At 45.7% G+C, this 21215-nt stretch overlaps 1 protein-coding gene across 11 annotated transcripts in view; it reads left to right on the top strand.

Annotated features, from left to right (window-relative positions):
* The window catches only part of LOC104144429 (uncharacterized), a 50789-nt gene that overhangs the window by 13580 nt on the left and 15994 nt on the right, over positions 1-21215 (top strand). For 7 of the 11 annotated variants that reach the window (XM_068933595.1, XM_068933597.1, XM_068933590.1 and 4 more), the window contains 14 exons: positions 368-8409; positions 9506-9731; positions 10077-10289; positions 10374-10580; positions 11669-11850; positions 12495-12612; positions 15035-15121; positions 15371-15490; positions 16159-16381; positions 16815-16948; positions 18355-18555; positions 19338-19486; positions 20437-20596; positions 20822-20930. In XM_068933595.1, coding sequence (XP_068789696.1) covers positions 368-8409; positions 9506-9731; positions 10077-10289; positions 10374-10580; positions 11669-11850; positions 12495-12612; positions 15035-15121; positions 15371-15490; positions 16159-16381; positions 16815-16948; positions 18355-18555; positions 19338-19486; positions 20437-20596; positions 20822-20930 — 10171 coding nt within the window. Of the gene's footprint in view, positions 1-367; positions 8410-9505; positions 9732-10076; positions 10290-10373; positions 10581-11668; positions 11851-12494; positions 12613-15034; positions 15122-15370; positions 15491-16158; positions 16382-16721; positions 16949-18354; positions 18817-19337; positions 19659-20436; positions 20597-20821; positions 20931-21215 lie in introns of those variants that run through there. The other 4 variants (XR_011139377.1, XR_011139378.1, XM_068933598.1 and 1 more) reach the window with 4 other exon arrangements.

The following is a 21215-nucleotide window of genomic DNA, read 5'->3' as shown; positions in this document are numbered from 1 at the left end:
TACTTGGGAGGCAGTTGGGAGGAGGGTCTCGTTATCTGAGACTTAAAAAAAAAAAAAAAAAAAAAAAAAAAAAAGGTTAGTGCTGTTGGCATGCACAGAAATTACAGAATTCTCAGCTCTATATAGTTTGGGCCAAATCTGCAGTATAAACCTTTCATGACTGTGAAACCTCACTTTTACTAGTTTATGGTGGTGGCAATGGCAAAAGCATTAAGTAGAAGTTGGATTCTATGACATCATAGTTGGATTCTATGATGTCAGTGCTACAGTGTTTCCTTTTACACATAATACAAAGAAGTAAGTGCAACTGCTGCTCAGCTAATTTCATTGTCTCTATGTTTTGCTGCTTTCTTTTGCTCCAACGCAGGTTCCAGTACCCCTGTTAACATCTCCAGAGGTTCCTCAGTTCAGCTCAAACTTGGTATTTGAGAAAAGTGTCAGTCTTCCTGCTCGACCCCCTTCAGCACGGACACCCCGAGATATTCCACACAGTGTTGGAGCGCTGTCTGAGTCTAGTATGCGCTCTGAAGAAAGAGAGGTTTCCACAGTCACTGTGTCGTTGCCATTTACTTCTGTGGGATCAGTAAACTTTTCAGCTAAATCCTCTGTCTCTACAAATTTTTCTAATGTGACTTCAGCCAGATTTGAAAAGCGAGGAACCTGTAAATCAGCTGCCATATCAGATGCTACGCTGAAAGGTTGCGCTACGCTGGAGCCTCTAGTTTTACGCTCTGCTTCACCTGAATATGAGGTAATGAGCAGCGATTCAGCAGTGACTGCAGAGTCTGTTCAACAGGCAGCCTTTTTGCCTCAGGAAAATGCCTCAAACAAAGCAAAACGGATAAATCCTGACTTGCTACCTGTGGAACAAAGTGAAGGCCAAACATATGCATCAAGATCCACCCCAGAATCTTACAAACTATTCCTGGAAGAAAAATGGGACAATGAAGGAGTAGAAATGGAACCTTATTCAGCAGCTTCTCCGAATGAGGAACCTGTGATATCCATGGATATTGTGAGGGCAGATGACTGTCATCACCTGTGTAGCAGAGAGATGGTTGATCTTTCAGCTGACGCGTTAGCTCTTTCAGACTCGTCTCAGCCAGGATGTCAAGGCCAACACGTTCCGAGGTTGTCAGAACCTGTAGCTGACAAGTCAGTGCTTCGAAGTTGTGAAAGTTCTGACAGTGAATTAGTAGTGATGGAGAATGATGTTGATAAATGCACAGATGAAATGGTTGGAAATGAAACTGCTGAGACTTCAGGACCAGGCACTCAGGTTATGAGTCTACTTCAGGCTGCAAAACAAGATACAAATAATGTCTCATTAGTCAGTAGTTACAAGGAGAAGACGACAGAAAAGGAAAGTTCTATGGAGTACTGCGAAGAGACCTCTGAGGAGCAGCATAAACCTGATGCTTGTGCGCATGATGCTTCATGTGAGACTACATTATTTACTGAAATGGAAATGTATGAATATTATCCAAAGAGAAAACATTGTTCTTCTGTTAACAGCTCATCAGAATCAGTCACTGACGTAAAAAATAATTCAGAAAATGGTGACCCTGCTAAAAGAAAAAGGACTCCTGAAGGTCAGCATGCCACTGTAAAACAAATAGAGAATCAAAAAAACCTGGTGCATGCTGGTATTAAAACTGCAACAGAAGAAGGGGAGCTGCTGTCTGAAACCACTGCGACTCTAAGCAGAGCGCAGGAAGCAAGTGTACAGTTGGAGCCAGAAGTGGCGCTTCTGTGTAGTTCTCTGCACTCTGAGACCAAAAGTGACTTTACGTCAACTCTGGAAGAAAAGAACGTTATTCCAAATGGGATGGAAAAACAGATTAGTTGTAAAACTGTAGAAAGCGGCACTTCTCCCGTAGCAGACAGAGAGTTGGGCTTAGGAATGTTAAATAGTAGCCTAAATATAAAAATGCAGCAGCCTGCAACTGCTTCAGATCCTTGTGAATCAGCTGAATCTAACCACGATAAAATCATTACAGCAGTAAACACAGGTCACGATGGAGAAACATGTAATAATCATGTTTTTGATTTGCAAAATGCCCTCCATCAGAACCTCCTGTTTGCAGACACTGAAGGAGTTAAGCCAGTAGATCAGGACTGTTCTCATGCACAGACTACTCAGACAAGGTATGCAGCCAAAGCAGTATCTCCCTGTGAGAGCAAAATGGCTCCTGTCAAATCCACAGTTGATGATGATGGGGCTGTATTATTGCCAAGCTGCACTGCTGGACGCATAGATACTGGAGCCAGTCAGATGGTTTTCTCGGATGGTGAAACTCCGGCTGTGATCCGTTCAGAAGATGAAGAAATAGCAGTGGATTCTCATGTGGCAGAAGACAGACTTGTAAAAAGTACCATAGATGCTACAGTACCAGAAACCCATCTTTCTTCACAATGTATCAGTGACAGCGTCGTACATTTGCCTTCTGCAAACCAAGTGTCATCTGGAGGTGTAGTGTGTGATTCAGTCTATAAGCATGTGTCACGTTTTGGATATTTACACCCTGAAAACCCTTCCGGATGTCCAGTCCTGAAGGAAGGAGAGCCGAATCACTCAGAAGCACCTGTCAGGTCCGCGAGGGGAGTGAACGCCACAGCTCAGGAGCGGCTGAAATGCAGAGCAGTTTCTCAAGCGCATCTTGGTGGAGAGGAAGAAAGTGACGCTTCTGTCAGGACTTCAGTGGGTGAGACTGAGAACCCAGAAGCTCCTGCGCAGCCTGCGTCTGTAAGGAGAGGCAATGCCTGCGACACGCTGCGTTGCTGCCAGGCAGGTATTTCTGCGCCCGCCGCTCTAAGCGCCTCCGTTTGCGCCGAGTCTGAATGTGTTCAGCCTCACCCTGCCCGTTTGATTTCACCTTTATCTAAAGAGGAGATGCCCAGGGAGGCTGGCGATGATTTTAGTAAAACAAAGCAAGGGAGTGCTTCTCAAGGAGAAATGGAAGAAGCAGATGTGAAAACGAATGTCATTATTTTGACATGGGATGGTGAGGGGATATCTGAAGATAAAGATGACAGCGAGGCCAGGATGGAAGTGGATACATCTCCTGTTAGGGATAACACTGAAGTATGTCATGCAGAAGTGGGAACGGAAACTAGATTCGTAAAGAAGAGAAAAACCAATTCATTATCTACAAAACTTTTAGAAGATGGGAACAAAGATAGATCAACAAAGCATAATCGTTATGAGGAAGATGAAAGTAATGTGCCTATGGACACAAATGTGCCTTCAAGTGGAATTGTTGAAGTACATGTTGAAACCATTCGTGATGGTGCAAATGACAGTCCCTTGAAAGAGTTCTCTGAAGAGATGGAGATGGGCCCTACAGGCTCTGCACAAGCAGCAAAGTCAGAGCTGTTTTCAGGGTTGGAAACATGTGAGAGTGAGACAGTCTCTGTAGGCTTGTGCTCTCCTATTAGAGGAATATTTTTTGAAAACCCAGGAGAGAAATTGCTGGAAGTTACTAATTCTGAATCATCTCTGAATTTAGGTAGAGAAATTCCTAATGATCTTCAGCCGCAGGGTAATGGCTACCTAGAGGAAAAGGAGTCTTTAGGAGAAGATTGGTCACTTTTATCTCCTTCTGAAAAAGAAAACGTGGACGCCAACCAAAGTCTGAAAGCATTTGAAATCTCTGTGATCTGTTCTGTGGATTCCACGTTTGATAACGGCAGCGATCAAAGGTTGAACGCTGCTGATGGCAAGGTACAGACGACTGCTTGCTCATCAGAGGATGCTGTGCTATCAGAAGAACACGATGATCTCTCAGGCAGTATTGAGGGGAAAGCTTGCCAAGAGACAAAAAAAGATAGTGTTGAAAGCAAAAGTACTACAGGAATAGTGGGAGAGAGAAGGGTTTCAAGACCATCTATAAACAATAGCATGTTGGAGGAACAGAAAGACCAAGAAAACGATTGGGGAAACGCAGGTGTTCGGCAGACATGTTGTAATTTTGGCAGTACTACAGCTGCACTTGCAAAGAGGCTGGAGCAGAGTACCGATTGCTGCTCCTCTGACTTGGTTTCCTTTTCCTCCAGCCTTGTGCCCGTAGGCTCACCCAAACGCGCATGGTGTGAGGGTAACTGTTGTTCCTGTTTGCGCACAGAGCCCTCTTGCCCTGTGGATGAAAGGGGAGTAGGAAGCGGTCTGCAGTATGCACGTGCCTGCTCCTTGGTCCAGCTCTGCCCTAAGAATGAAGAAGGGGATGGTGGTGAAGAAGGTGCTGAACCGGCACACGATGAACAGTGTGATAAATCAGTAGTGGAAAAGGGAGAGGAGGAAGCTGCACATGTCGTTGCAGATTTTAGTGAGCCTGATGAGGGGAAACAGAGCAGTTCCCAGGACTGGAACTGGAATTCTGCTGTTAGCTCTGTCTGCTCAGAATTACAGGAGCAATCAGTTGCACTTGAAGATCAGCAGGAATCTGATTCTCGTGCCGTTGAACCGCCAAATTTGGAAAGAAATGTGGATTTGAAATCCGAAGAAGAGTGTGTGAAAGTTCCTCTTTATCCAGAAGACAGTGGTGTGGAAGATGCTGTTTCGGATGAGGTAGACAGAGAAAATATGAACGGTGAAGGTTTGACGACAGCTGATTTGGAAGGACGTGATGGTAGCGCTACTTGCCAGGATGGTTATGGAATCGAACCACAAGCTCCTCAAGTAGATGTAAAGCCATGTAGCATGGACAAAAGGGATCTTTCAGTAGGGATGTGCAGTACTGCAACTGAAAAGTTTAGGTCTTCTGAAGAAAACAGAACTGAAGGTCTGAAGGCAGTCCAAAGGGACCCTACAGACGTGGCTGAGCTCTGCAGTGGAGGGGAGTTTCATTTATGCATTCAAGACTTGGAAGCTGAAAAAGTAGAACAGAGTGGCATAAGAACAAAGATATCTCCAGTAAACTGCATTTCAGAGACTGAAGTCTGGAAGGAAGGGGATATTGTCACCTGTGATGCAGACAGGGTTTCTGGCAGCATTGTTTTGCATAGTGAGCTGCACTGTAATAGAACGGAAAGTGATCCCGGCAAAGTGACAGAAACTGCTGCTGTCAGATCAACTACAGGAGTAGAAAAGTCAGTGGATGTGTGTTTGGAGCAAGCAAGCTATCCTCATTTTGGTACAGAACATGATCTCACTGCAGTTAAAATTACTGCATCTGACTGTCATAGTGCAGGTATTGCAGCAGATGAAAAAAACACGCTTTTAGTAAAAAACACACCTCTGAGAGGAGAAAAGGAGAACCCAACAACTGAAGAACATGAGAGCATGAGTTTATACTGTGCTTTTAACTCCGTGGGATTTCCCAGTGTACAGGAGGAGGTGGAAGCTGTGAGTTGTGGAAGTTATTCTAGTGAAGTGGAAGGAAATGCTGATTCTAACCCTTTCCAAACTGGAAAAGAATTAGAGGAGGGTCAGCAGGCTGAGATTGCACTGCTTGATGACCGTGTTCAAGAGCGAGGCAGTGAGGTTTCTCCTGTTCCTTCTGAGGTCGTGAGAACTGTTAAAGCTTCTCCGGTCACTGAAATACAGACCGAGCTCTGTCCAGAAAAAAATGAATCTGACTGGCAAACACAAATAGGTAAGCCCTTACTTCTGCCGGAAGAGAGCCTAGAAACTGAACCCATGAAAGCTCAAGTAAAGGTATGCCAGCCTGAAAGCAGCCATGAAGAGCTGAATATTTTGGAGTCTTGCTTTGCAAACAGAGTGAATTGTTGTGAAGAGGAGGGTGCAGGTTCTCAAAATGAAGAGTCAAAGAGAGAGAACTCTTCCAGGATATTAAAAAGACAAGTCCCTGGAAATGAATGTTTTGGGGCATCAGATTCTGAAGATGAACAGTTTTCTCAGAAGAGACATTGTCCTCTGGGATCGCTATCAGCGCAGGAGCCTGTGTGTCCCCTGCCAGGTGTGAATATAGCCATCTCTTCTGCTGCCCGTGGCTTGCAGGAGCATCGTGTTACTTCTGTTTGTAATATTGTTAGGCAGTTCTTCAGAAAACATCCCACTGTTCAAACATCTGAGGAAACTGAGAAAGAAAACCATAAAAGTTATGTTGCCCAATTAGTGAGAGATTTTTTTAAAAAAACAAGTGACTGTGATAATCTAGTTAATGCAAATGTAACGGAAACGTTTCCGCCACCTTGTGAAGACGAAGTAGCAGAAGACCCAAGAAGTAGCGCTGCAAGTGCATTAGCCATTAGTGGAGGCTTAGAAAGAGAAGACAGCCATCCATTGGCCCTACCAGAGCCCGTGTCCCAGGCGAGCGGGTGTCAGTCTTCTGCGTGTGCATCTGAAGGGACAGATTGTCCCAGTGCCCGTCAGCTCATGTGCGCAGAGCCTGTTGCCAGCTCACCAGGTTCACAGAGTGATGTGATAGGAAAGGATGTGAACGAGGCCCTGGCCAGTCCGAGCGCTGACCCTCTGTCCGAAGAGGAGCAGTTTCAGAGTAATCTCTGTTCAGCATTAGATAATAAATATGCTTCTGAATCTTCCTTGATGTCTCCCTCTGCATGCTCCGTGGAGAGCACCAAAAGTCTGAGTTTTGTGTTCTCTGACCTCTCCAACAGCTCCTCTGAGGGGAAGTTCTGCCAGACTCCTCAAGAAATCAGTGATGGCACTTTGGGTGACACAAGCACTGGTGAGCTCTGTGGAAGGGCTTGTGAGGACAGTTGCAAAGCCTCCGAGGCTCAAACCCTGTCAAATTTTGCTCTTCACTCCCCAGAAGCCACGGTTGAGTGCTGGACAGATGGAGATGCAGAGACGACTTCGTATCATGTTGTAACTTTGAGAGAAAATGAACCAAGTATGGCAAACTTGGTACAGCAGCCAAAGCCAGAAGGTGGTGATGACAGCTTTAGGGACAAAGCAGGTGCATCAGTACTGCACCTCTGTGAAGGAACACCTCAGAGTAATGAAATGTCTAACAGAGAAGACTCGATTCCTTCTCCCTCTCCTCCTCTGCCTTTCAAACGGACAGATTTGAGACCCGATGTCCCCCTGACCTGGGGCTCTGACTCGTGGGCAAAAGAGCCGACTGCATCTGGTGTAAAGGCATGCACTGGTTCCCAAATATGTTTAGAAAGAAGGCTGTCTGACAAAGAACTCAGCGACGGTAATAGAAGAGGCGTTTTCCCTCCTTCGGAAACGCGCCTACCCAGCGCTGCGTGTCCTTCAGAACCTGAAAATGAGGAATCGACAAGCCATGAAAGAGCTAGCCCTCCCTTCTCTCCTACACCGTGTGCATCCTCTCAGACGAGCCCTGCTGAGCAAGCCCTTTCCCAGACTCCGCTCAGACCTAGAGTGAAGCAGAGTTTGTCTCTGAAGAAGGTGAAGAACGCACGTTTGTCCGTCCTTACTTCTGCTTCCCCCGTGAGCAGTCCTTCTGCGGACGTTGTGAGTGATAAAGCAAGATCTTTTCAGAGCTCTTACCTTAGCACGCAGGAGGATCTCTCTTACTCTGTTCTTTCTCCTCATCACTGTAAATCTGCTAAGGTGACGCATAGTGATGAGGGAGATGATCCATGGGAAGGCCTTTACAAAGATGAGCAGGGCAGGGATGCTAAGGCAAGACAGCAAAAACAGGATCAGGAAACTAGTATCTGTGATTACCCGGAGGGAAGAGTAACTCCCAGGCCGTGTGCTCCAGTGGAAGCAGGAGACTCCTCTGATTTGCAGACCGTTAATGATTTAGGTAATCAAAAAATCCTTGCAAGCAACATCCCCACATCAGGGGACAAAGGCTTTCCAAGGCCAGCATCAAACAGTCTGCCTCCTGCTCATTTTCCTATTTCATCCTTCAAAGAAGAAAATGTGCAATATCCGTTACAAGCTCCAGCACTTCTGGATGCATTTAATCCTCTTGGCATGGACTCCAAGGAATGTCTCTTAGCTCACTCGCCTTTAGCCCCAACGTTATATACCTCTGATGCTGCAGAGGTTTCAACTTGCTCGCTAGCTACTTCGTTTCAGCTGCGTACTAAGTTGGACTCAGCAGACATGCAAACTGGAGATGAGATTCTCCTTCCAAAGAAGTCTGAGGCTCTGAAGTATAGCCCTACGACTCTGGGTTGCATGTCCTCTTCAGAACTGGGAGAAGCCTGTGACTCCAAGGATCCCAGTAATCTTATACAAGACATCCTGTCCATGTCGGTAGAGAGTACAAAGGCTTGTGACCTTTTGTCTGCTTCTAGAAACTCGGGAAAGCTCTCTGGAGGAGAGAGCTCCAATCTAAAAGCAAGTTTCAGTGACAGAGTGGAGAGTGAGAGCCGGAGAGACTGGGCTTTATCGGAGGAAGACATTGAGTTGCAGTTGCAGCGATGTCAGACTGTGCTCAAAGATATTTCTCAGGTTCTTCGTGCTGTGGGGGGCATCGATGGAGAGCACATGGAGGAATGGAGGTAAGCGCCCCTGACTCTTTTTGGTGTTGGTAGCATCAGGGGCAGGGGCCGTCAGAACCGACAGTCTGGGATCCTGACTCCTTGGCGAGCGTAGGTAAGTAGATCTGTTAGTGCCTCTGTCTCCTGTGAGTAAACCATAGTTAACGATAGCAAAGCAGTTGTGCTTTGGGAGAGCGCTCAGTTCTTGCAGACAGCTGAAGCTGAATTTTGTGTAGCAGGCGCTGCCTGAGACTGCTTGGATGCTGCTCCCTGGTTACGGGCAGGCACATCTCCTTGGAGGCAGTGGTCTGTCCTGTAGAATAATCTTAAAAGGTGCCTGCTGGAGAGAAGCTTGCAAGTACAGCCAGAGCACTGTCTGAGAACTGCTCATATGCCCCGTTTATTTGACTAAAGGGTCTGCGCTGCTGTGAACTAAAGGCTGTCTCTAGTAAATAGTTACCGAGAGACATGGTGATCCTACTGATATAAGGCAGTTCAGGGACAGGCACATCCTGTTTTCACAGCTGGTCTCTTCTTTGGTCTTGCTTTTTTTGTATGTGGGTCTTCCTTACGATGTCAGCCTCCAAATTCTGCAGCTCGCACAAAAATGCGTGATTTTTGAATGCTTAGGAAGCAGGTAAGGAATCGCTTTTCTTCTGCAGGCAGCTGCAAAGACCCAGTCCACATGTCTTGATGCTAGCTATTCCTGTTAGGATGAATTTCAATTGGACAGTTATTCTTGTCTGATTTGGGGAGGCTCTTATCCCTGTGGATGGGGGACTTGTGCCAAAACAGTTTATTCCCTTTCTCCTGGGGAATGCAGGTGCTTTTAACATAGCTGCACTAGTTTTGAAATATTATTGTACGTTAAATGACGTGTTCATGGGGATGGTAGTGATGCCTTTAAGGACTCCGTTAAGAGGACGTATACCACTTGGTCCTACTGACTTCTTGCTTATGTTTCTTGGAGGGTTTTGCAAGGTTTGCATCTGTGACTTGCCAGTGTAGATTAAAACGTGCACTGAAGTTTACTGTTTATGGAAGTCGTTATAAGCTTAGAGTCAGCCAAATGCTGCCCGATCACTTCTTTGTGTTTTTTGTTTTTCTCCTACAAAAGAGAACAGATTGCCAAGTTGCAGAAAGACACAAAAATGCCGAAGACATATATTGCTGTGGTGGGAAACACAGGCGCAGGGAAAAGCAGCTTGTTAAATGCCTTGCTGGGTGAGGAAGCGGTGCTGCCGACTTCTGCTATGAGAGCCTGCACAGCTGTGGTTGTGGAGATCTCCAAGACTGCTGAGACCAGTCCATATGAAGCAGATATAGAGTTTCTTTCTAAAGAAGTAGGTAGCAAAAATAGACATCGTAAGTTCCATTAGCGTTTCTATATTCCTCTGTGTGTTTCCATACTAGCAGCTTCCAGTGTTGCAGGATTAAGTAACCTGCATTCCCCAAACCCGAGCCCCTTAGCTTAGAGTAAAATCCGTGATTGTGCCATTAGCCTACTGCCTGACATGCCACGTCCATCTCCCTTGCCCCGTCTGTAAAATGAGCATGGAAGTTCCATGTGTGTATGAACCCAAGACATAACAATATTAAACATAAAGGTACAATAACGTGTGTGGTCTTTCAGAATATTTTTACAACGTTGTGCGTTGTGTGAAATGTGTTTTAATTTCCTGTTTAAGGAGTGGTTTAGCGAGTTGAAAGCGCTCCTGGAAGATATGAAGGACAAGTCAGGTAACTTGAAGAAACGATGCCCAGATCGCAAGACAGAAGCTGGTGCTGCCTACAGCCGTGTGAAAGCTGTTTATGGGATGGTAGCAGAGCTTTCCAAGCTGGAAGAGTTGCAGGAGGTTACTCGGCATCTTGGAACAGTGAAACACATATCTGCAGAGACGGTAATTTGGGGTGCAAAGGTTTGGTATCTTCACCTGCCTTGGCAGTGCGTAACCTTAACTTGTGGTCTCTCTTTCTCTTCCTAGGCCACAGATTTTCGCACAAAAATAGAGAAATTTATTGACTGCCGGACTGATAACTTGCGGGACATGAAAGGTGGAGAATTCTGGCCGATCGTTAAATGTGTCAAGGTTCGTGTTCCCAAGGCTGATGTCTTGAAGACAGGAGCAGTGCTGGTGGACTTGCCTGGAATACGGGATTCCAATGCTGCCAGGGATAACGCAGCCAAAGAGGTACAGCCATGTCAGAGATTGAATTCCTTTGAGAGCTGGCCTCTGATTTTTGCATTGACCCTTTATGTTCCCAGCGCTTTGTCTGTGTTGGGAAGCATTGTCACTTTCCTGGCGCACAGGGTACTGCTTGGGTGTGTACTGACTTCTGTTCTTCCGCTGGAGCGGAAACACTGAATCTGCCAACAGACACGTCCTGCCAGCGGAAACACTGAACCAACACGCAGTGCTGCTTCCTGTGGGAGGTCACATCCTGGCAAGCTGGTTGGCAAGACTCTGGGACCACAACTGACAGTAATTAAGTAGCATCAGAAGCCCTGCTAGTTAGGGTGCAAGTAAAGGGATGGCGGTCCTTATGCTTCAAGATGTGAATGATTGTTGTCTGGTGTCAGCGAAGAGCAGCTCATAGACTGTTAGCATGCCTCCAGCTTTTTTCTGGGCAGTCCTCCCTCACTTGTGAGGGAGGTAACACCAGTCGCATTCAGATCCAGCTAGCTAGAGTGTTAGCTGGATCACTGATCTGCAGTGTGATTGTGGTGACCCTTATGGTGCAATTGTGCTACCCACAGTCCCTTTCCATACAGCAGTGATGGGAAGCACTGACAACTCTTGACTAACGTATCTGATGTCTGTATTAACCTTGTCTGACAGCACAACCAGTTTTTGGATATCTGCATCTGTCGTTTCTTGTTTACATCAACACGTTCATTAAAGACATCCATCCGCTCCTGCCTCTGTAGGAGACGGAACAAATATTTGGTGGTTATTGTGAATTTGTGGTGAGCTAACACCTGGAAAGCACCTGTAGCTTGGTATATGGGTACATACAGAGGCTTCTGTAGTTCTTGTGTAAGTGGGCTGGGAATTCTGTTTGTGTACGTTATGCAGCTAGAACTTCCACTGGCAATTACTCAAGTGACTCTTATTTAACTCTGTTCAGTTTTGAGGACAGCAGAAAAAGTTTCTTAAATGCATCAATTTCTGACGGTTTCTGCTAAAGTCATCAGGTAGTAGAAACTGTCGGAAATGTTTCCTTTTGGAATGAGTTGCCCTAGCTCTCCTTGAAACTTGCTTGCATTTGTGTTTTCCAGTATCTAAAAAACTGCAATGCAGTGTGGGTGGTGGCCAACATCAATAGAGCTGTGGATGACAAGACAGCCAAAGAGATGCTGAATATCAACCTGCGGAGGCAGCTGCTCATGGATGGCCAATATGGGCGCTTAGCTTTCGTCTGCACTAAGACCGATGCCTTCAACGTTTCAGAAATAATCAGGTAACTTCCAATCCTATACAAATTCACATGTTGCACAAAATAATGGAAATTGCCAAGGCTCCGTGGAATTGTTAATGGCTTTAGAAACTTGCTGGGAGCCTAAGAATTGCACTTAATTTCCTAAAATAGGAGGGATTACAATTACATGCTGTGAAGAGGTGTGTCTGTGGATATAAGCTGTGAATGAATTGCTGTAGAAGCCAAGAAAACTATATTGCATCATAGAGATATGGGTTGTAATCTAGTGACTACGCTGCCGTGATGACCTAGACCAAAATGCAACTGTGGCATGGCTACCTTGCTTTGGGTCTCTGCATTAACTTGTGCTAATAGTACCTATCATGGTATAGGCTGGTATGTTTGTACAGCATAGCTCTGGGCTTTGGATTAGGTCATAAGGTAGAAAGATCCCAAGTTGCATGATATGCCAGTCCTCCAGAAAGGCTTATGGACCAAGTATGGTGCGGTGTGAAGTCAGGTGAGTGTTTAGTTAGTTGCTGCTATTAACTGTAGTTGCTGCAGAAGGTATATCTGTAACGCATTTGCTATGAAAATTCTGAGTTATGCGAAGTCCAATCACAGTGTTCTTTTGCAGTCTTTCACTTTCTGCCTCTGTTATCTGTTGTTTGACTTGGATCTTGCAGTGATCTGGATTTAAAAGACGAGATTGAGCCAATTGAAAGGGAGTTGGAAGAACTGGAGAATCAGCGAGGGCAAATGGAATTAGAAAAGGAAAGTCTCTATGCTGAACTTCAGCAGGAGGTCAGTGACTACCCTACCACAAACTATTAATGTAGAGAGAAAACAGCCCTGGCTCTGTCTCGTATTCCTAGCTAGTGGGTCACTCTGTAACTTGTTGCTTTTGAGACCTTTCAGCAAGGCTGGCAAATAGTAGTGGTGGTGTGTTAAAACTGTAGATAGTCATGTAAACAGAGTATGATATTACCTGCAGCCTACCGTTTATCCAGGACATTTGCTTTTGGGCCAGCAGCGTTTTTGACCTCTGATGTAGTCTGTCCCAAAAGACCCATGGTTTGGGGGACTATTGAGTGATAAGTTTATGAATACTTATTTTATAATTTATCACAGTGTTACGGGGCCTGTATCTACACTATTATTACCCTCATGCTGACGTGGCCCTGGTTGGGTGCTCTGGTTGGGGCACCTACCAGCTGAGACTCCTCGCTCCATCTGGCAGTAACCCTCAGTAGCCTTGCGCTGCCTTCAGGCTGACGCTGTGGGTTAGCAGGGAGTACTGCAACCCCTGAGACCCACAGGTTTGTTTCAGGTTGCTCTAACAGGCCTTTCCGCAGTTGATTTTTGCGGGCTTGCTGCCTTCAAGGAAACCATTTACAGCGTGTCAGAGTAAATGAGCTATCATTTACAGTTTTTTCCAGACTAACCCGAATAGTTCGGAGGACCCCAGGAAGGCCAGCTCTGGATCTCCCAGCATTCTTAACTGTCACAGAGCATTGCCAGATGTTGGGGAGTGCAAGCTGATCTTTAAAGCAGCCGCAAAGCTCCCCAACTTCTGTTTCATTCAATAACTTTTTGAAACTTAACTGGAGCTCTTGTCAGCAGAAGCTGTTTATACAAATACGAATGAGACAATACTCAAGAAGGTTGGGGAGTGCAAAGCTCCACGCAGTTCTGGTGGTGTGATTTCTCGTGCTAAATCTGACTTTGTCTTTAAATTAGTTGTTTATAATATCCACCACTTCCCTTTTCCAAGACAGCCTGACTTGCAGTATGAACCTTTCTCATGGCTTCAGATTCTTTTGTAACTTCACAGAACCACAGAAGGGTTGAGGTTGGAAGGGACCTCTGGAGATCATCTAGTCCACCCCCCCTCCCTGCTCAAGCAGGGTCACCTAGAGCACGTTGCCCAGGATTGTGTCCAGGTGGCTTTTGAATATCTCCCAGGATGGAGACTCCACAACCTCTGTGGGCAACCTGTGCCAGTGCTCTGTTCCCCCACCTAAAGAAATTTTTCCTCGTGTTCAGACGGAACTTCCTGTGTGTGTTAATGTTATAACAGTATATATTTGTTAATGCTATAACAGTATTATATCAACGTTTGATGGTTCTGCAGCATTGCTTTATCAGTTTTCTATAGAAATTATATGTGACACTAATGATATAGAGGACTGACTTAGCAGGCAGGCTGCGTCTCTTTCCCTTTCTTTGTCAGTTTTAGAAGTTCAAACCTTTGCAATAGTGGTAGCAAGTGAGCCTTACTGAATTACACATGAACAAAACTGAGTGTTTTACATAGAGAATAAATTACTTCTACCTTCTGAATTTTTAGCCCAGGCATGGTACAGCATGTAGCTAATTCTTCTTATAGACTCCATATAGTATGCCTTTCACACAGTATCGGAACACATTGCAGTAATGCATTAAGCAATGACAGCACAGCTTGTTTACTCCTTCAGAGAAGAAATTCTTGCAATAAACAGCTTGGTTTTATTTTTAATTAAAGCTCTGATTTGCTTTTTATCTTTGTGGAAAAGGAACAAAGAACTGTTCTTGCCCCTTGGTATGTAAGGCAGAGGGTTATGATCACCAGTGGGCTTCTGTTAGCTCGTGCTCCAGGGTCTCCTTGAAATGGAAGTTCTTTCTGCATAAATGTATTATGATCTGACTGAGTGCTAACATAGTTACAGTATTTGCTGTTTTGTCAATGTCCTAGATGATGGTTGTGTCCCTCCCTCCCCCCCTCCCTCTCCCCCCCCATGTCAGGTCCACAGGCAGTGCCAGGAAAGAAGCTTTGTCAGAGTAAGATTAAGGTTACATTTTCAAGTTTAGGATCGTCGTGTACGCGTTAGAATGGGGAGCACGATTAGTGTTGTGATGGGATTTAGGTCTCTCCGAGCATTGCCTTTCAAGTATCACCAATGACTGTCTAACAGCATGGGGCCTGTGCGTTGACAAGGAGGGGAGAAAAAAAAAAAAAAAAGCATTTGTGCAGGACACAAGTATATGGGTAGGTTTTTTCCCTGATAATACAATGCCACCAGTGCCAAGTGCTACAACCTAGAAAGCACCATCACAGCCAGAATGAAAGTATGAAAACTTGGTTGATATCCAGATCGTACGTATCTTGTGTAGCTTGATCTTTGGGGCACTGCGTAGTTGAATTCCAGACTTTGAAAGTTTGTTCCAATGTTCTCTTCTTTTGTAGCAAGGGCAGGGACCTCATGCAGGAAATCCAGCCTCCTTTCAGCAGGAAAATGAGCTGAGGAAGATGATCTTGGAGAAGGAATTCAAAGTGAGTATTTTTGGAGCTTTGAGCTGAGCAGCTGTCTGGTCTGAGGGGAAAGAGGGATTCTGTTAAGCTACCACTCTTACCCTGTTTCAAGCGTTACTGTTCTTGGACAGTCCCTTTGTGCGGTAGACTTGCTACTCCTTTTTTTCTAAGTTATAACTTTGCCCTTTTTGTTGTCATTCTTTGTTTTCTGTGGATGGTGCCATCTCTGAGGATGATACCTTCATAACCTTCCTCTTTGTCTTTGTTAAGATCAATGCCTTAATGAGAGAGAAAGAAGCAAAACTTCGTGCTATTAGTCTGATCTGTGTTCAGTCCCGAAACAAGTACTCCAAACAGCAAATCTGTCTGGATTTCGTCAATGGCCTTCAGGTATGAACTCCAGGATGTACCGTCTTTGCTCCTGCAAGAGAAAAGGAGATGCTCTGAAGCCGTTGTAGGTATTTTGTTGGTTTACCAACCATTGAATGGCCCTATCAGAATTCTGGAAGAGCAGCGTTGGCAAAAATGGCCAGGCAGCCCATCCTGTTGTGGTGCTGCTACTCTTAACTGACATCTTTCCAGTGACAAGAGAGGACACCTTTTAGAACTGATGAATTCCTTTTTACTTGTTCCTGGAGATGACTCATACTCTTAATTCATAGCTGTAGGCCAGAAGGAAACACTAAGTCGATGAGTTGGCCTGATTTTCTGTGCAATGAAAGAACTGGCCTTTGGCAAGCCGGAAACCGTGTGGTTTGGAGCAGGGTTTGCAACATGAGGAGCCTGTGCCGCTCGCTTTGTGCAGCGTAGTACGTAGTCCAGAGCCGTCATAACCAGCTGCAACAAGTCCTTCCTCCCATGTGCCACTGCTGGTGGTGATGCTTGGCAAGAAGCGTGTGGGCCCCAGTAGTGGAATATGTCCCTGGGAAGGACCAGAGAGCTGGACAGGCTCTATGCCAGTGCTCAGCACGGCTTTAAGCTGCAGCCTTTACAATTAGTTACCTAGCCTAAACCCTGGTGGTCTTTGAGGAGCGATGAAATGGTGGCTTGTATTATAGGAAATGAAGAGGAAAGCAGCACTAGCTGAATATGAGGAAGATGAGTATGAAGAGGAAATGGAGGATGATCTAAATACTCCGGATGCAAGTGATCTGGGTGAAGTGGGATCCTGGCATAATAAACTTCAGGTTTTCACAGTCAGTTCCACAGAGTACTTGAAGCTGCATGGGAAGCTGCTCCGAGAGGGACAGCCCCAGGTCTTTCACAACGATGAGGATACAGGTACTTGCAGCTGCACCTCAGCGCATGTGTCACATTGCTAGAGTAGTGGTCTGCTCTCTATCCTGTGAGTAATGCAGTGGTCTGCCCGCTTAACGTGGCAGGACCCGACGTAGTGATTCTGGGCGTGTGTCCCAGATTTATTTGTGTTTTTTTTTTTTAAAACATTTTACTTCTTTCACTGTTTCTTTGAAATACCATTTCCATATCATCTCCTCCTATTCTGCAGCAAGTGTTTCCTCTTGCTGTTTTTATTCTTTCTTTGTTTCCAGTTATCATTGAATCCTCTCTTGAATCCTCCATCGTCCTGTAAATCTGGGGGGTTTGGCTCTTCATTTTCTAGATATTTTGTAGGTTCTGGTTGAGCTCCTTTCACTTCAAGAAAGATCTTTAAGCCAGAGTTCGTGGTGACGTTCCCTTCTGGCTGTTTGTTCAGAGATCCCAGCTCTGAAGAAGTTTGCGGTTCGCGCTGCCCTGCAGCATGGCATGGTGGAAACAGAGAAGCTGATAAGAGACGTGACTCGTGTCATAAGTCAAGTTGTCAATTACCTGACCAACCAGAGAGCAGAGGTAAGCATAGACTCGCACCTCAAACTTCGCTTTTTTGGTATGAAGCAACTACTGGCAAGTTTTCTTCTCCAGAAGGGTCTCCAAAGGACCATGTGGAAGAGTTGCTTTGTGATGACCGGCATGGTCAGTAGAGCTGCACACGTTGCAGCGTGGGATGACAGCCACCTTAGGCTTTGCTCTCCAGGTGGGGAATCAGCACCAGGATGCAAGTCAGCAAAATTGGGGTTAGGGCCTGCTAGAATGCCTCCCTTCCTTACATGAACAGGCACATTAAGCAGCTATTTACTTCCTCTTTTTATTTTGTTTAGAATTCAAACCTGCAGTTTCTTTCTGAGGGGACAGTGTGTCAGCTTTGTTTTCAGATATTTTACATTGACCGGTTTACGTGACAGCCTAAAGCAAGCTCTTTGCTGACAGTAAAGATGAGAGAGAGTGAGACTCGGTAACTTTGGAGGAAAGACGGATGTCGCCTCTGAGCAAAAATGGAAATGATTCAGTTGTTCTCTGCCCAGCAGTGATGTGCAAAGCAGGCTTGTCCTGTAGGCCCGCTTTGATACAGTGAGGAAGACCGGTGTTTAACCTGTCATTAATACAGGATATTAATGAGCTCTCCTGCACCTTAAGCAGCATCTGGCTGCTTTAATGTCTTTTGGTGTGGATTTCTGACTGAAGGGCTCTCTTGGTTTCAGCATGGAGCATGTGCCAACGGCTTGATTTGGGGGATGTCTTTGCAAACTGGGTGTTACTGGTTCTGCTAGCTGCAGCTCCAGGTCGAAGAGGTGAGCAGCTGAAGTTGGTATGAAAATGCGTGAAGTAGTTACAGGCCTTGGCCTTTGGTCTGGCTGTTTGGCGTGGTGCTTTATCAGGAGGTGATTGGTGGCTGATGGTGGAAAAGCTGCTGGAGCTTTTGCTAGGGCATGTGGAAGTTAATTGGTGCAAAGCTGTCCGGCTGCCAGGCTGTGGGCTCTGAACAAGATTCACCTTCAGCCAATTCCTTCATTGCTAGCATCCAGAGACTGCAGCAATACCATGAGATGAGTGGTTGGGGTTTTGCTTCGAGCAGAGGTCTCCAGAGCCGCGTCTGCACTGCTTTGAAATAGTGGTTTGAGGAAGAGCCACGGGCAAGGTATATTCTCTGCTCATCACAGATCCTTCCACGGCGGTGTGTCTGGGCATGGCTGGCAGAGTGCCGAGCCTCTGGGCTTGCTGGGCACACAGGTTCTGTGGGTCTAGAGGGCACCCCCTGACCATGCTGGCGGCTGTGTTGGCAGGATTGTTGTCTGTGCAGTCAGATCAGGTGGTGAGGGATGGCGTACCCTGGACGTTACTCTGTGGGGAGACTTGTCCTCTTGTTAAATGACGTTTGCTGTGTGCTCCTATTGAGATCATTTCTACTTGTTCTCCAGGACCACTCTCACCAGGCCCAAGTTCAAGAAATCGTACAGACATGCCTCTCAAAAGTACCTGAGCTCCTCCAGGAGGCAGTGGATGAAAGCATCTATGAAATCCAGTACTACTTCTCTGTCCTGCTGCTGTCCCGTCTGAAGACGGGAGCCAGAAAGGCAGAGCACGTGTGCGAGGAGAAAGTCAGAAGCTGGGGGTTACCTGTAAGATGCAAATTAGGCTTTATACACCGGCCCCTCTGCAGCTGCCTATGACTGACGGCACCGTTACTGCTCCTTACTGCTCCTTACCACTTAACGCTTCATTCTCCGCTTTCTGTAGCCTGTCCCTTGCTGAGTGTGGTGGTAACGAAAAGAGAAAATCTGGCTTGTCCTAACTTGTCTTTGGGAACACAATGAAGACTGTCTTGTGCAGCATTTAGAGATGTAAAAATGCAATGCGACTAGGATGGGGAGTTCTGGATGGTAAAGATCATGGTATTTCATTCTTTTTAACATGCAGTAGTACACCTGCCTATATAGTTACTGGAAGCTCCGTATGTGAAGATGGGCTTTGTTTGCTGCTGTCATGCTCTCTGCCTTTCCCCTCTAATTAGTGCTGCCTTTTTGTTTTTATTTTTTTTATTTGTACAGAAACGGTACGTGCAACCGTGAGTTTTTCTCTTGGTTACCAGACTTCCATGTGACAGACTAAGCATAATGCCCATTGCCAAATCCATCAGACATGTTCTGAATCATCTGTCTGTACCACTGTAGTGCGGTTTTTGGCTACTACAAGAGTGGGCCAAGTAATTATCAACAAAAAAAACGAGCTACCTGTGAGCAGCTCTTGTTACGTAATTTTACTTCGTTTTTTACTATGTAGCGCTCCAAAGTCCTGTGCTGCTCAGACGCAGCTATAGTGCTCAGCCCAGGGTTTAAGAATTGCCGTAGCCTACCTAACGGGTGTGTTGAAATACTGTGACAGAGCCTTCCTCTTTTCACAGCATTGTGGATATCCATATGCTACATATCGAGCTGTGTGTGCTCGTCAGGGTGTGTACAGCTCTGTGGCGTGTGGGTTCATCGATTTCAATGAGCAGCTCACGGAGCCTATATACAGCACCATTTCCATGACGTGGAACGAGGTTTTCAGGTACCTCGCTTTGTTTGCCGTAGAATTCCCGTTGACCTGAGAGACTTCCGAAACCGCTAGCATTAAAACAAACGTTTCTTACTGACTACATTCCGTGCCAGTGACTATTAAGGAAGCAGGTGCAAAAAGGTTCTCCAGCCTCTCCAAAGCCAGTTTCTTCTGGGCAGAACAGGTATGAGTGCTCAGGAGGGTATGCTAGAGGTGGCAGAGTTCATAACCTCTCCTCAGTGGCAGAACCAGGTCAGCTCATTGCTTTGCTTCCTGTCTGTGTGCCGATCCCAACTGATTTTGGTGTGATTGTAGAATGGGAGCTACTTCCTCCAGTCAGCGCTAGCAGGGTGAAAGAGAGACTTTAAACTGTTGAAATACCCTTTTCAGAATAATGGAAGTGCCAGATTGAACAGGAGATGAAAGGATATTCGTTTCTGAGTGTCATTTTGGAAGAAATTAGGTTATCTTCCAGAGTTTTAGTACCCTAGAGTACATCTGTTTACAGTCATGTGGAAAGGGTTCACACCACAAAACTCAAGTGATGCAAAGGTTGGAATAGCAGAGCCGCGTAGAATCTGATCCGTGGTTGGCTTTTTTGGCAATGAAAGATTTTAGCCAGCAAAGCGCAGCAGCTTTAATGGGCATGAAGAGCTTTGGGATCCTCTTCCTGGAAGTGTATTTGAGTGACAGTGCTTAGTGACAGATCAAGATAGGCCTGACACAGGCTGTAAGGGACAAGAGAGGCAGCTTGATTCATCATAGAACTTTGTGCAAATGCTAGTTATGTATAAAAGCTTCTTTTCTAGCGGTGACTTCGTTATTGGTCCCGAGAGCAACGTTCCTTCACTTCTTTAAACTTGCATGCGTTTACTTCCTTCAGCTGTTTACTGGCACTTAAGCACTTTATATGTGATCCAGAGTAACTACACTGACTCTTGCTTTCCTTTCTCTTCTTCCAGCTCTAAACTTGGTGAGTCTATCAGACAGTTTAGTAAAGCTGTTCTGGATAAACTGAAAGAGTTCTTCAAAGATCTCAAGAACAAACTCTATGAAAAAGGCAGAAACACACATCCAGTAAACCTCATACAGAGGCAGCAGATGGAAGCTGCTCAGGCTTTGGTAAGCAAGAGGGCTGGGAGAGTGGATGCCTTTCAAACTTGTCTGTCCTGTTCTGAGAAAAGCAGTTTTCCCTGTAGTTAGAAATTCTGCTGAATTACTTAATTTTGAGACCCTTAAATTGGCAAGTTCTTGAAGAGTGGATGTTTTAACTGAAATGCTGGAACTATTGAGTAGCTATGCATCCTGATTTTTTTTTTTTTTTTTCCTCCTATTTTCCCCTCTCAGTTATGTAACTTCATTCTTGATCAGATAGATTACATCAATAAAAGGCAGCGTGGCATATCTCGTGTCCTGACACCAGAAATACAGGCTAGCATGAAACCGGTATACGCAGGTAAGAAACACTACAGCTGGGTTAAACTGGATCCTCTGCGCTTGGTCTGGGGGATAGTTATTGTCTCTCTGTTCCTAAGCTCTGCTAGTTAGGGTGCACAGATACCGTGCATGGTGCAGTCCACGTAAATAAACAAACAGGGACTTGACTTAGCTGGGAGGTAGAAGCAGTTTAGTTGCGTTGGCATGATGCTCTGTTCAAACTGATTCAGACCGCTGACGGTTGGCTGAGGGTAAGTTAGCCGGGACAGAGCACTGTGCTCGTGTAGTTGCCCTGCCTCCATGA

This window comes from Struthio camelus, chromosome 2 (genome assembly GCF_040807025.1).
Source record: "Struthio camelus isolate bStrCam1 chromosome 2, bStrCam1.hap1, whole genome shotgun sequence".
NCBI classification, from domain to species: Eukaryota; Metazoa; Chordata; class Aves; order Struthioniformes; family Struthionidae; genus Struthio; species Struthio camelus.
The sequence above is the reverse complement of the archived record's forward strand: the minus strand, read 5'-3'. Positions and strand labels throughout refer to the sequence as shown.